Here is a 14,713-nt window from a genome sequence, read left to right as displayed (position 1 = left end):
CCGAAGTACTAAAATGTTTTTTACGTGTACAAGTTTGGGCAGTGGAACTTGAATATTTTGTTCAACTACTTACTTTTCCTAGTACATGGTTTGGTTACAACTCCAAGCATATTAAATTTACTTCTTTTCTTTTTCAAATTAAATCTACTTTTTCTTTTTTAATCTGTTGTAAAATTATATTCACTTTTTTTTTGGAACACATATTCATTCTTAGTTTTTCTGTATTTTATATTAATTTTTAATAATTTTTTTACATTAAAAATAGTTATCAATGTTATAAAAAGAATTCCAAATTAATATAAAATACATTTAAAACAAAACGTTTTTCTAAATTCTCCTATCAAGTCAAAAGTGAATATTCAATATAGAATTGAGAAAGTAATTAAGTTGCTTTTATTTTTGTGTTTTGCTTGCGTTAGTAACTTCCTTAAAATTAAAAAAAAAAAAAAGGGGTAACAAAAGACACAAAGTAATAAACAAGAAGTAGAGCAATAAACCCAAATAACATAAATTAAATAAGGTTAATGCTTCACTTAAACCAATGCTTTCTTTTAACTCCCAAAAAAATAATTTCAGTTCTGATTCTAGCTTTACTGTTTTATTTTTTTTAAGGGCAAGTAAGAATTCATTTCACAATAGCTTTACAAAACACTACCACATTGGTAGTTAGACGGCGCTCACTAATTACAAAAATCCAGTGTAGCTGATGAGAAAAACCAAGTAAGATCAAGCAGCTGGTTGCCTATGGGATCAAACCCACTACCCGCCTAAAGGAAAAAAGCACCCTGTCAAGAATAATCACATAGCTACCAGGAAAAGAATTACAACAACAAAAACAGCAAAGCAACCCAACTGCAGCAAACAACCGAAAAGAAAAAACAAAAGACAACACAGCAAAGGTTTCACCATGCCAAACGATTTCTGATTCTAGCTTTTCTGTTATCTATTAATGTTAACATTTTCTTTTGCTGTTAGAATCAGACAAGCTATATAGATCCAATATACATATACATCGACTCCCAATGATTTTTGGTGATTGAGAAACGTTAGATGGAAGAGTGTAAAAGAAGAATTATCCGTAATACATAAAGAGAATTGCTTCCTGTTGAAAAGAGGATAGACAGTTCATCAATACCAGGGGAAACGAAAGAAAGAGACAGAAAGAGTGAGGTTTATCAACAACAATAAAAAGGAGGTCGGTAGTTGGGAAGCCCTAAACAGGCGAACCCCAACGAACAAGAGGAGAAAAACAAGGTGCAAAATTAAAAACAGAACAAGATTTCTGCCCACAAGGTCTTCACGTGCGTCCTTGTAACAGTTTCCAGGAGTGCTTTTTGTCTACGAGGGCTGCACTCGACCCTCGTAGGATATATGCCCTGTTTGTATGCTTGGGAGATTGGAGTATTTTACAATGCTAGGTTCCCAATTCTAATGACAAACCCCGATCAATGAAGACAAAATGTTTGAAATCCCCCCCTGCAAAAATTGCTCTCTTTGTTGCCGATTACGGCCTTAAATGGTCCTTGATATATAGCTAAGTTTTATATACAAGTTTTCTTAGTTTTGGGACGTGAAATTGTTAGCCATATGCTCCTTTGTTTTTGTGGCAGATTTCATTGTTATAATGCTATATTTTAACATAGTGAATGAATTATAAAATTTTCAGAGTGATTGGACAAAATGTTCTAACGAAAATTATAATATTAATTAGGTTTTTCAAAAAAATTAGTATTTGAGGTTTGATTATGAAAAACGACATGTGAATCTAGAGCCTAAAACATCAATTGTTAAATAGTGACAATTAATGTTGGCAGAGAGAGAGAGAAAAACAGGCAGTAATGGAGGAAAGAAATTAAGAAAAAAAAAGGGTAAAACTAAAATCAGGAAAAGTAAAATGAAAAAAAAAAAAACAAAGAAACACATGTCAAATTCTTTACCAAATTCTAAAAACTTGAAAAAAATCCAGGTACATTTTTTTTTCTATTTTTAAAATATCCAAAATTTTCACCTAAGCACAAGTCAATACTTGTAATGGAAAAATCTTAACATTTATAACGATTAGACCAACATTTAAATTTTTTAAAACTACAACAACTTATTTTCTATAAATAATAATATAAAGTTTAAAATTAATATTTTTATCTAGTAGAAGAATTAAATTCAGAATTTGACCTATTTAAAATGATTAAAAATAATTATTGATCAGTTACCTAATAAATAAATCTGTGAGAATTAGGTAACCTTTTAAGTTCTCTAACTTAACAAAAATATATATAAATATAAAAATTTATATTTAACCTTTGGAGGAGGAGATTATAAGCATTTGTAAAATTAAATTACAATATAGGCCAAAAATAAAAGAATTTTAGGAAATTAGCCATGGAATTGCGTCCTTGGGGTTGGGGGGGTGCAAGGACGAGCAATTAAAGTGTCCTCTTTGAAATTCTTACCATCATGTTTTGGAATAAATCTAGTAATACAGATCCCAAATAAAAGCCAATAAAACCTCGCTTCAAACAGAACATATTCTTCCTAGCTATCATTCAATGGATCATGAATATCGCTCTTTGGTCAAAATTTGACTCTCATCACTCACCACACTTTGCGGCCTTGCATGCGTGGAAATGGCACTGGTACTAGTGAAGCTCTCTCATTATTTTGCTCCTCTATTTATAGCGTAAACTGCCACTCTTTTCACGTTGAATTTTTTGTGTTCTTCCTTAGATAGAAAATGCAAAATATTGCAGTAAAAATGATGCACAATCTTCTGTCATTTGCCTGTTGGTTATGTCTTGCTGCTACCTTAGTCCAAGGATCAACTGAGAATGAAAGAAAGGTACCTCTTGCTGTCTTATAGGAACTAAACCTGTTTTCATGACCCAAACAACCATTCATCATTTTTCTTTATAATGATTGAGTTTGTTTTATGTATAACAACAGCCATATATTGTGTACATGGGAGAAGCGCCACATCATGAAGCCAGGATTTCCGTCATGGATACACATCATAATCTGCTTTTGAAGGCAGTTGGAGAGTAATATTATTCATTCTTTTCTTTTTGAAAAATGTTTTTTACTAATAAATAATCCCATTGATCAGACTGTTCTAAATGATATTTACCAATATTTTTCTTGTAGTGAGAATATAGCCAGAGAATCCAAAATATATAGCTATGGAAAGAGCATCAATGCGTTTGCTGCAAGGCTTTTGCCAGATGAAGCAAAGAGACTATCAGGTCTATAAGAAATTTCAAAGAAGAAATTTTCATTTGTAATGGTTCTGTCATTCCCACTTCAGCCTTTGCAGTTCACATTTGCTTTTTACAGGTGTAGATGGTGTTATATCAGTATTTGAAAACACAAGGCGCAAACTTCTTACAACAAGATCATGGGATTTTCTGGGAATGCATGAAAAGTTAAAGAAAAGGAACGCCATTGCAGAAAGCAATATCATAGTTGGTGTATTGGACACTGGTAAAAGAACATGTTTTGGCATCGTCCAAATGGGAAGTTCTTCCACCAATTAGATCGCACTTATCTTTTTCCCTTTAATAAACAAACTGTTTGATGTTGGTTATAGGTATTTGGCCGAAATCCCCCAGTTTTAATGATAAAGGCTATGGACCTCCACCAGCAAAATGGAAGGGTAAATGTGACAAAGGAGCCAACTTCACTGGTTGCAACAAGTAATTTCTGCAACTTAAAACAGACAAATGAGAATTTGATGACATCAAATGGGATAAAAAAATTGAGAAACTATGAAAAAAATTGCTATCTTCTTGTAAATTGTTGAACCATATTTGATGAAAGATTTAGGAGCATTGGACAAGGAAAAGTTTCTTTTTATTTAGGAATTTCAACTATATTAAAATTGGTTTTCCTGGAATTTGTATGAGCTATCCTGAACAACTTTCAGCATCGGATTTTGATGTTTAACCTTTTCTAACGTGGGCAGCAAAGTCATTGGTGCAAGGTACTATCAACTGGACAACACTTATCCTATAACGGAGGATCCGACTCCTGTTGACACCGACGGCCATGGCACCCATACTGCCTCCACTGCTGCTGGCATACCTGTAAAGGACTCCAGCTTGTATGGAATAGCCAAAGGAACTGCTCGTGGTGGCGTGCCATCTGCACGTATAGCCATGTACAAAGTTTGCTGGAGTGGCGGATGCAGTGACATGGATTTACTGGCTGCATATGATGATGCCATCCACGATGGAGTGGACATGATATCCATTTCAATAGGCGGCCCTTCCAAGGAATTTTTCCATGATCCAATTGCTATAGGTGCTTTCCATGCGATGAGAAAAGGGATTTTGACATCGTGTGCTGGAGGGAACGACGGGCCTATGCTCGCAACCGTTCAAAATGTTGCACCGTGGATCATGACCGTGGCTGCTAGCAGCATAGATAGGCAATTTACGTCAAAAATTAAGCTCGGCGATGGCACAACAACTTCTGTACGTTTTCAATTCTTTTTGTTATGTGAATTTCTGCTTGCAACGACTGGCCATTTGCATAATAACCATACTAAATATGATTTCCTACGCCGCTCAATATAGGGTAACGGAATCAACACATTTTCAATGAAAAACAAGATGTACCCTTTCACTAACGGAGCTCATGCAACCAATCTTACTGGAAATTACACCTACAGAGATATTAGGTATGTGGACCTGGCCAATCTGGCATTGTTTGTCTTCCTAATTGCATTAAGCCTCTAATTCGATTATGTTTAAACATGATTTAAGTGCTTGCGATTACGGCACACTGAGCCAAGACAGGGTAAAGGGAAAGATTGTGTATTGCCTAGGGGAGGCGAGTCAGGACTATACAATCCAATTGCTGGGCGGGGCAGGAACCATAATGGCTACTGATGCACCACAAGACTATTACTTCCTCGCTCTTACACCTGCAGCCACTGTGGTTCGCTCCAAGGATGGGGATAAGCTTGATCGGTATATTAACTCTACAAAGTAAGTCTGCTTTTAGATTCATTATCCCTTTACTACGAAATCTTTCATTCCCTTGTATATAAAGCTCAACTAAGACAAACGAGAAAATAAAATTATGATAAACTCGACAATGAGAAAGCTTATATAGATGGTGTTCACACGAACTCAATACTGTCAGGAAGCCTCAAGCTGTCATATACAAGTCAAGAACTGTTAAAATGATTGCTCCCTTTGTGGCTTCTTTCTCTTCCAGAGGACCCCAATTAGTCAACCGTAACATTCTCAAGGTACAATCTCCTCGTCGGCCTATCCCTTGCTCTTTTTCACTCTTTCTTTTCTAACTCGAGCCTTCCGTGGCCAGCCCGATATTGCTGCTCCAGGACTAAACATATTGGCTGCCTACACAAACCTGAGATCAATTACAGGAGAACCAAGTGACAAACGCTATTCTGCGTTTAACTTCATGTCGGGGACATCTATGGCTTGCCCTCATGCTTCAGCTGCTGCAGCCTATGTCAAGTCCATGCACCCAGACTGGTCACCAGCAGCAATCAAGTCTGCTCTCATGACTACTGGTAAAACTTCCAAAACACATCGAGCGAATAGATAGACGCTCAATTCTCAAATCTGTCAAATGACAGACAGAATATTCATTTACAATCCAATTAACATTTCATTTCTTGTTATAGCAACACCCATGAAAATCAGAGACAAGTTTGGGGAACTAAGCTCTGGATCAGGCCAAATAAATCCAATTAGAGCTATCCAACCTGGCCTCATCTACGACATTGACGAGAGATCTTATATTAGCTTCCTTTGCAAAGAAGGGTACAATAGCACGACCATTGGCCTACTCATCGGTGGCAAGCAAAAATTTGACTGCTCAAGCTTTAAACCTGCACGAGGCACTGACGGGCTCAACTACCCTTCCATGCACGTCCACCTCAATAGTAGAGAATCTAGGATTTTCGCAGTGTTTTACAGGACTGTGACTCATGTTGCATATGGAAACTCCGAATTCAAGGCAAAGGTGACGTCTCCGAAGGGACTTTCTATTACAGTTATCCCAAACACGTTGAAATTCAATAAGACGCATCAGAAGCAATCTTTCAAGGTTTTGGTAAAGGGCGGCTTAATGAAGAATGGGACAGAGATCCTGTCGGCTACCCTTGAGTGGAGTAACAAAGAGCACAGTGTTAAGAGCCCTATTCTTGTCTATAAATAACAATCAGTTTTCTGATTTTGGCGTTACTCAATGCTTATAGTTAGAATTGACTCACCAAGTAGCAAGCTAGTATTCCAATCGATTCCCATTTTTCCTTCTGGGTATATTAGAACTATACTTTGCCTCAGTTCCCATAGTAAAATGATAGCGTAATCTCAATGACAGTTGGAAATATTTTTAAGAGCAACAGGAGTCCTGCACGTTTTGATGTGAGCAACACTATGCATCATTGTGCAAAACTGAAGAGGGAAAATAATTTGAATAGGACGGGAGGTCAACCAAAGATTTTCAACATCTCAAAGTCGTACATGTCCTTTTGTCCGCAAGAGGGTGAAAAACTTGCAGCATATAGTTACAAGTCATCAGCTACATTTGCAACAAATGCAAACTATTTCACAGCCCTCTTCCAAGTTAAGCCTATGAAATAGGGAAAAAAAAGGTTCCATCTCCCATCTAAAATTTCCTGCCGCTTAAGCAAAAACAAAATAAAAAAATAATGGGAGATCATTCAGTCTGTTAAGCTAAAAAAAAACAAAAAACAGGACAATGAATCAGTGTCCTTGTATCCTACCCCCAAAATGGGAAATGGAAAAGCCTTAAAAAGCGCCTCTAGCCTTGAAAATGGACCTCAGAGACGTGCATGCAATCATAATTTTGGCTTTCTCCCTTTGCAGGCCTTCCGTGCTTTTAAATTTGTATACATATATCTTCGCTGTGTTCAAGCTTCAAGGACTCCCTTAAATCACAACAACTGTCCAAATTTTTGCTTAAAGCTCAACGGTGAGTCCGACATTGTCGGCCATGGAGGTTCTTTAGCTTTGTAAGTTCTTTCCTCCTCTTTCTTGCCTCAGCTGCAGCAGCTGCATCCAGTACTTTCTTACTCGTATAATTTGTTGATTCTTGATTCTCCTCTTGCAAAGCACCTACAAAGTGACAGGCTCTTACTCGAGCTGCCTCAGTATTGACATCTGGCATTTTGTCCTGTTCAACAACAAATGTAGCCCCTGCAGAACATAGAGGTGTAGGCAGAATGACCTCTTCTTTAATCTGGTATCTTATACACTGACCACTTCCATCTGAAGGAAGCCTTACTGAAGTACAATTCTGGTTATTAGAACTGGCTTCAATTGAGCCATAAGCCTCTTTTTCAACTTCTGTTGGTAAAGAGAAATTATATTTCTCCTCATGCACAACAGATTTCAAAGAACACAATCGATTATTCGCAGAAGTTTCGTCTTTGTTATTTTTTGGGCCAAAAGAAGGCTGAGGATGCAGTTCATTCCCATGATCAGGAAGAGAAAAGAACCAAGGGTAAGGCACTACATATAAGGGAGACTTGGGGCCATTATTGTTAATGGGATTTTCTTGATCATGAGAAGAATCAAGCCTACCATTAGTTGGTGCGGAAACGCTTGATGGAACAACAATGGGAATTTGGTGCCCGCATTGTGTTTGAACTGGATTTGAAGACTGAACAATGGAAGGCCAACAGAAAGGGGAAAAAGGATGTTGGTTATAAAAGTAAAATGGATAGTTCCTAGATGGACCAGAAGTCTGATGGGCTAACTTAAGCTCTCTAGGAGCTTGCCCTTCCTCAGCTTTTATTGCCTTCACCATCTGCAGAAAAACATAGCATGCCAAAGAGGTAACATATTTTCAGGATTCAAAAGTAATTTGCCAAATAGGTAAAGTACATTCAAGATTAAAAGTTATGTTACCTGTGCCTTCAGGTGCTTATTTGTGCTCTCTTGAGACTTGTACTCTTTCAGGGCCAACTCCTTTGCCTTCTCAGTAGGAATGCAATCAAAGTGAATAAGCTACCATGTGATGTTAACATAAGTTCAATAACAACCAAAAATTAAAAGAGCAATGACCTATTCTTCTGAGTATTTTTTGTAAACTACTAGAAGACCAGATGTGTTCTTTAATTTCAAAAGGTCAAGTAAAAGTAAAATAGCTATAAGGCCTTATTGCATAATTGAGATAATTATATGGAAGAAGTCCCACTTACCCTCTTCAAATTTTCATTCTCCCGAGTTAGATCAGCGACTTTTAGGGTCAACTTTTCACAGAGAGCCTGAATGAAAGTACAGCATACGTGCCCAAGAGTCGTTAGCCAATAATCAGTTGGAGAGCAATCAAAACTAAAGCAGAAAAGTATGCTGAAAGTTCAATATTCAAAACCGGTGACTTGCTTACTAAAAATACATAATACATAGCAACTAGGACATGTTGACCCAAGCAATGAAGACAAAATATTATTTCCAATCTCGGAGACATCAACATGTTGCTTTCACACATCAATAAAAGATAAATTTTTTACAGAACGCAGTATGGACTTGAACATATATGTTCGGTACTAGGTAAATATCTCAGGTCTGATTTTCTGAATCCCAAGATCTCAGGACAGTAAAAGTGTATTTTGGAGCCATTTGACTTTTTGTACAAGTAATCACTTGCTGAAACTGACGTAAGGCAGATCAGAAAGTGTTCACAATCTAATGTTCTGACCGACAAAAGAAATTAATGCATTTTGAAGCATCCAATATAGAATTAGGAACTGTTTGCTATCAATTGTTATCTCTACACGATAATCAGGCATCCTCTATATGTAGGTTGTGTTAGAGAATGCAAAAAAGATGCCATGTCATATGGGTTTATGGATCAACCTTTAGTTGATTTCCTTGTTTTTCATACACAATTCAACCAGATCCCACTGACAGTTTACTGATGCACATGCAGCTCCCTAAGAGTGTAGAGGTGTATTGTAGAACTTGCAAACAAGGACGAGGTTGCCAGCAATGTTGTTATGAGTTTAACGATGAGCCAAATTTAATGACTTAACAGAACAATTATTATAGACAAAAATAATCTAAATATGTACAACAAAAAGATGGTTTGCAGTTACCTAGCAGCATAATTGTAGCCAAAAGCCAAGGTTTTCAATTAGATGAAAAAGCAAAGAAAGTTGGAAACGGATAAGGCTCTACCCAAAATATCTTCCAGAAACAGTTCTTGTCAGACAGGAAAAACCTTAGAATCAAAGCGATAGAAAGATACAATTAAAACAAATGGAGACTGACCAACCATGTCACTTATAATCTAAAAGCAAGCATAACAACTTAACATGTAATAAATCAATTACCTGCCTTCGGCGAATCGTCTGCCTTGCCGACTCCCTGTTTGCTAATATTCTACGTAATCTTCGTGCTTCCTTTTCAGCCTGATGAAAAGGCTTGAAATCTAAGGACCAATCACAAAGCATGAAAGTCAAATAAAAAGTCACTCTACCTCAGTTAAATTCTGTCTTGACCTGCCCCCACCACCTGACGTGTATTTTGTGGCACATGTAGGACTTGATTTAACCGATTCAGCATTCCGCTCAGCCTTGACTGATTTTATAAGTAAATCGTTGCCTGTCATTTGATCATGCTGCCCATCCTCCCAAACATCTTTCTCAGGCATTCCCATTATGCTGAATAATATCTATAGTTAAAATGAGCAAACAGTATTAAGTAAATTAACAAAATCGGAACGTAAACATATACATCAAAATGTAATGAATCAAGCAAACACATCCGACCTGCCTTTCACGAATCATCTGCCAATCTGACTCCTTATTTGTGAACATTCTATGTAACCTAAGTGTCTCCTTTTCAGCCTGATCAAAAAACCTTCAGTCAAAAATAGAAGCATTTATAAAGCATAACAGTAAAGAAGTTATCTATCTCGATTTACATTCTGTCTCGACTTCACCACACACTTGGATGTGTATCTTGCAGCACAAGGATGAGTCCCGTTAAGCAACTCAGAGTCCTGCTCAGCTTCTATTGAATCAATAATTACAGGTGTGCTTGTCACTTGACTTTGCTGCTGGTCTACTGCAGCTCGATCCTGCTACAAACAAAAATAGTTTTCAAGTCCTGCACAGAATAGTGTGTCTTGGTGACAGATCGCTAAACAAGTTCAATTAAGACACAACTAGTTTAGCGGACCACATTTTCCAGATAAGTTATTATAATTTATATTCTTAAATTTCCTAATATTAAAAAACTTTCTGTAGTCATCAGTTTCTCCCCAGTTCATCTAGCATCTTTTAACTTTGCCATGTTCCCCAATTCCTACAAATCCCAGAAATAGAAAAATGAAATAAATGCTGAAAAAATCTTCAACATTAAGAAATTTGTTAGTACTATCTTTAAATTCTTGCATAACCTATTTGCATCGATATCATATAAAATTTAACAGGTTGCAAGAAACTCAAGAAGCTATTTTGGGTGGTTATATCTCTTTAACTGAAATACCAGAAATAGAATTTTTCTTTTACAATAGAATTCAAAATAGACATGTCCATCATTCACAAAACGAAAACTTCATTTTTATTAAATTAAATTCAGCATTATAATTAAAAAAAGTTTCAAATTAATTTATTAGCACCCAAAAAGAACCTTTTTGCCATATATTATTTCTACATTTTCAATAATGTGAATTACTTTCAAAAAAATAATTTGGATTTCTAATTTCGGACCGACACAGTAAAAGCCACTGAAACGAAAAAAATGTAGAATTGTTTTTTCTTCAAATGGAAAAAATAATTAAATCGAAAATGAGGACAACATTAGAGTGATTCACCGGTTAAAACCAACCTCAGCGAGATCCGAACTTGATTGAACCGGGTCAACCGGGTTCAAACCGATTTCAGAAGGCGGTGACTCACTACTACTGACTCGCCTGCTCACTCGCTTCCCTTTGCATCCCCATTTGGCGGAAAATTCCACGGCGACGGCAACAGCATCCCGCTTCTTCGAATGCGCCAAGGCGGCCAATATCTCCGCCGCCTCCATCTCCATCCGATCAGCCGTCACCTCCTCCGCACCCTCCGCCGCCTCTCCAGGTGTCGACGCCGACGAACTCGAAGCTAAACCTCTCTCCAAATCCATCCCGAAGCAAGAAAACGAAATTCAAAAAATAAAAAAAAAAATCCAAAAGAGATGAACAGAACTGAACACTGTTAACTTCTTTGAAAGGAAAGAAAGGTTTCTTACAAGTCCCTGCGGCGCCCTGAGGATGCGTCTGAGACTGCCACGTATCAATATTTGGCCACGTAGATGGACAGGAGGCTAGTGTGTGGGGATCCGGCACGTGCGAGGGAAGGGGAACATGGAGCAGAGATTGGCATCGGACACGTGGATAAGGTGCGGGAAGAGCACGTGGGATTTTGTCATTTGTCCCTCTTTCAGTTCCATTGGAAGTCGACGTGTTTTTAAGTTGTTGAGGGATTACGTGGAAAACGGAAGGCCAGGAGATTGACTTTGAGGATTTACTCTTTCTCTATTATCTTTTTTTTTTTAATTTTTATTATTTGTTTTTAACTTTCTTGTACTGTTTTTAGGGGATTGCAGCAGAGATTATTGTTATACGTAGTAAAACTGTAAAAAAGGGCCTGAGTGGTCACAGCTGTGTCCGCTTTGGTCCTAGCTGGCATTATTTGATAACCTTTTGCTGTACAAGTTGGAATTGTCTGTTTTTCCTTTTAAATGATTGATATTCAATTCAATATAAGGTTCTAATTCAAAATTCATCATAGTTATATTTAAAAATATATATATAATTTTTTATATATGATTTGATGCAAACAATACTAGTCAAATTAATTATTGGGATTTAATATGCTAGGATCCTTTTCCTGCTCAATTTATAACTCTCCAATAGGTAATGCTAGAATCTTGCTCCTCCTTATAATCTAATAAGTTAATTTGGTCTCTCACTTAGATTATATTATCTATATTCAAAATTTTTAAAAAAAATTATTAAAAAAATTTATGAGCTAAAATAACATAAAATATTTTAAATGTCATTCGTTTTAACAGTTTTCATATCATCAACCTGAATATACTCAACTTAAATGTCATTCTTTTTTCACAAATTTTTTAACTGTTAAATATTTTATTATCTTTATATGTTTCGTCCTTGTGATACCTCTATTGTCATTAGTGTACATAACTATTGCAACATTATTACAATACAACTGTACATATCTAGAAATAAAGTCAATGATTGATAACTCTTTAATGAGATTTCTAAATCAAATAACCTATGTAGTTGCTCCATAATGTTGGTCCTAAAAGGAGTGCTAAATGGGGGGTAAATAGCACTTAAAAAAGTTTTGAAGGTAATTCTTTGAGTTTAAAAACCTTTTTAACAGATTTGATATGGAAAGCTTAAAACTTTTTGAGGTTAAATAGCACCAAGTAAAGAGATGGTGAAGAAAAGTAGATAAAACACAATATTTATAGTGATTTAGTCCCCTTGACCTATATCTACTACTTTAATCTTTATAATCTAAGATTTTCACCTACTTCATTAAAAATCAGTGAAATTAACAACTTTCATCAAGCTTTTATAAGATGAACTTCTAGCCTAAACTCCAAACTCTTACAACAAACCATCAACTTTGCTAAGCTTAGTCTACCTCTTAGAATGCTCCGCACACTATAAGTAAACAAGAAACAAGACTAAGATGAAGTACAATTGATCACCTAGCTAATCTAAAGTGTACAAGTTTCAGCTTAAAGAATTTCTCAAAGAATAGGAGTGGAATACACTTGAAAAGAGAAGTTTTTGGCTCTTCTTAGCTCAAACTCTTAAAAGCTTCACTCATGCATTTATAACAATTTGAACCCCATTTTATTCATGAAAAGTGAAATCAGACTGTTGGACATAGTTTGAAGTTGGTTTGCCTTTTTTTTTTGTATTATAACAGCTTGAAATTCAAGTCTGTCTAGGCTTTTAATCGATTAAAATAGATTTTAACCGATTAAAATCTTTATATCTATCTTCCTACTTCTTCAAGTTAATTGATTAAAATTGATTTTAACCGATTAGAACTATTCCATTTGTCCCAATTGCTTCAAGTTAATCAGTTAAACTTGTCTTTGATCAGTTAAAAGCTCTTTGCTTCTTCTTGATAGATTAAACAGAATTGTGATCTATTAAAATCCCTTGGGTTCAAACTTCTTCACTTAGCACCTTTCAAAAGTTACTTGAAATTTGAATCTTCAATTTTTGGCACTTAGGTACTTTTTGTTTGAATTTTAATTAATTAAACCATATGGTTAATTGATTAAAATCTACTGCAATGTCCTCTAGTACCATTTTAATCGATTAACCTTACATTAATCAATTAAAATCCTTTTGTTTGTCTCAATGTGCATTCCAATGTTGTTTTAATCAATTAAAATCTTGTGTTAATCAATTAAACCTCTCTGTCTTTCTCAAAGTCCATTCCAATGCTATTTTAGTCATAAAGTCCAAACCCAAAACAAAATCAAACTCATTGATCATGGCCATATTCATGTTCACCTTCCCCTCAAAATGACATCTTTAGAGCTCTCAAAATGACTAAACCTTAGAGTTGACTGCTTTCATCTACCCAAAGTCTTTCTCTACCTTGAGACCATATTTCTTTGCCTCACCTGGAGTGATGAAAGTATTGAAGGCCCCTGTGTTAAGCATGGTTTCATCTTCTTATCATTCACTAAGACATCCACATACATGAGACCTCGTTGGGCCTTTTTCTTCATCTTTTCCAATTACGCTTACAAGGCACTAAGGAACCAAATTAGGCCCATACACACTAGCTCCTCCTCGAAATTTATCAAAAGCAAAAACAATTGCAAGCAACTCATTTTCAGTTATGGTGTAATTTGTGTGAGCCTCATTCAATGTTTTGCTAGCATAATAAATGAGATGCAAACTCTTCGCTTTTTGTTGGCCCAAGGATGCGCTAACTACACAATCACTAGCATCACACATTAGTTCAAAGCGAAGATTCCAATCAAAAACAATGAAAGTAGGAGCAAAAATTAATCTTTTCTTCAATTCAACAAAGGCATCGTGGCAAGCATCACAAAATTAAAAGGAATATCCTTTTCTAACAAATTACAAAGTGGTTTAGAAATTTTAAAAAAATCTCTAATGAATCTCCTATAAAATCCAACATGTCTTAAAAAACTACAAATACCCTTAACCAAGGTCGAAAGTGAAAGTTTTTCAAGCGTTTCAATTTTGACTTTGTCTATTTCTAAACCTTTACTAGAGACTCGATTGCCTAAGACTATGCCTTCTTGTATCATAAAGTGACATGTTTTCCAATTTAAAACTAAATTAGTTTCTTCACATCTCTTAAATACTCTAGCAAGATTAAATAAACAATCATCAAAATTATTCCCGAAAACAAAAAAATCATCCATAAATACTTCCATAAACTTTTCAACCATATTAGAAAAAATTACCATCTATATCTCTAAAAGTGGCTAAAGCATTACAAAGTCCAAAAAGCAATCTACGAAAAGCAAAAGTTCCATAAAGACAAGTAAAGGTGGTTCTTTCTTGCTCTTTAGGTGCAATGGCAATTTGATTATGAACAGTATAACCATCTAAAAAGCAATGAAAATCTTTGCCTACTTGTCTATCAAGCATTTGATCAAGAAAAGGTAGTGGAAAGTGATCTTTTCTAGTGGGTTTG

General features: G+C 35.8%; 2 protein-coding genes across 4 annotated transcripts; one reads left to right on the top strand and one right to left on the bottom strand.

Annotated features, from left to right (window-relative positions):
* Nucleotides 1-2,731: 2,731 nt before the first annotated feature.
* On the top strand, nt 2,732-6,186 carry LOC110420601 (Subtilisin-like serine endopeptidase family protein). The gene is made up of 11 exons (XM_021433979.1): nt 2,732-2,836; nt 2,941-3,035; nt 3,139-3,236; nt 3,328-3,474; nt 3,581-3,686; nt 3,956-4,466; nt 4,569-4,672; nt 4,758-4,982; nt 5,140-5,248; nt 5,323-5,536; nt 5,651-6,186. Exons 1-11 carry the CDS (start codon nt 2,732-2,734, stop codon nt 6,184-6,186), a joined length of 2,250 nt encoding a protein of 749 aa, XP_021289654.1.
* A 275-nt stretch (nt 6,187-6,461) lies between these two features.
* On the bottom strand, nt 6,462-11,177 carry LOC110420382 (Basic-leucine zipper (bZIP) transcription factor family protein). Of its 3 annotated transcripts, none has more exons than XM_021433664.2 (8): nt 10,833-11,177; nt 9,925-10,083; nt 9,770-9,847; nt 9,478-9,672; nt 9,332-9,409; nt 8,198-8,263; nt 7,905-8,003; nt 6,462-7,803 (listed from the first exon to the last, which is right to left on the bottom strand). In XM_021433664.2, exons 1-8 carry the CDS (start codon nt 11,124-11,126, stop codon nt 6,961-6,963), a joined length of 1,812 nt encoding a protein of 603 aa, XP_021289339.1. In that variant the 5' UTR covers nt 11,127-11,177; the 3' UTR covers nt 6,462-6,960. The 3 variants fall into 3 exon arrangements, with proteins under 3 accessions (XP_021289339.1, XP_021289341.1, XP_021289340.1); XM_021433666.2 differs by having other exon boundaries at nt 7,905-7,970; XM_021433665.2 differs by having other exon boundaries at nt 9,925-10,080.
* Nucleotides 11,178-14,713: the final 3,536 nt, after the last annotated feature.

The sequence above is a fragment of the Theobroma umbraticum genome, unplaced genomic scaffold, assembly GCF_002168275.2.
Source record: "Theobroma umbraticum cultivar Fairchild unplaced genomic scaffold, ASM216827v3 scaffold_86.0, whole genome shotgun sequence".
Classification (NCBI taxonomy): Eukaryota; Viridiplantae; Streptophyta; class Magnoliopsida; order Malvales; family Malvaceae; genus Theobroma; species Theobroma umbraticum.
The sequence above is the reverse complement of the archived record's forward strand: the minus strand, read 5'-3'. Positions and strand labels throughout refer to the sequence as shown.

Coding starts and splice junctions, on each gene's coding strand:
- LOC110420382 (XM_021433664.2), bottom strand. CDS start 11,126: ATGGATTTGGAGAGAGGTTTAGCTTCGAGTTCGTCGGCGTCGACACCT. Junction 9,848..9,924: donor TGGTGAAGTCGAGACAGAAT/GTAAATCGAGAT, acceptor TTTTTTGATCAG/GCTGAAAAGGAGACACTTAG. Junction 9,410..9,477: donor CAAGACAGAATTTAACTGAG/GTAGAGTGACTT, acceptor CCTTTTCATCAG/GCTGAAAAGGAAGCACGAAG.
- LOC110420601 (XM_021433979.1), top strand. CDS start 2,732: ATGCAAAATATTGCAGTAAAAATGATGCACAATCTTCTGTCATTTGCC. Junction 3,687..3,955: donor AACTTCACTGGTTGCAACAA/GTAATTTCTGCA, acceptor TAACGTGGGCAG/CAAAGTCATTGGTGCAAGGT. Junction 5,537..5,650: donor GTCTGCTCTCATGACTACTG/GTAAAACTTCCA, acceptor TTCTTGTTATAG/CAACACCCATGAAAATCAGA.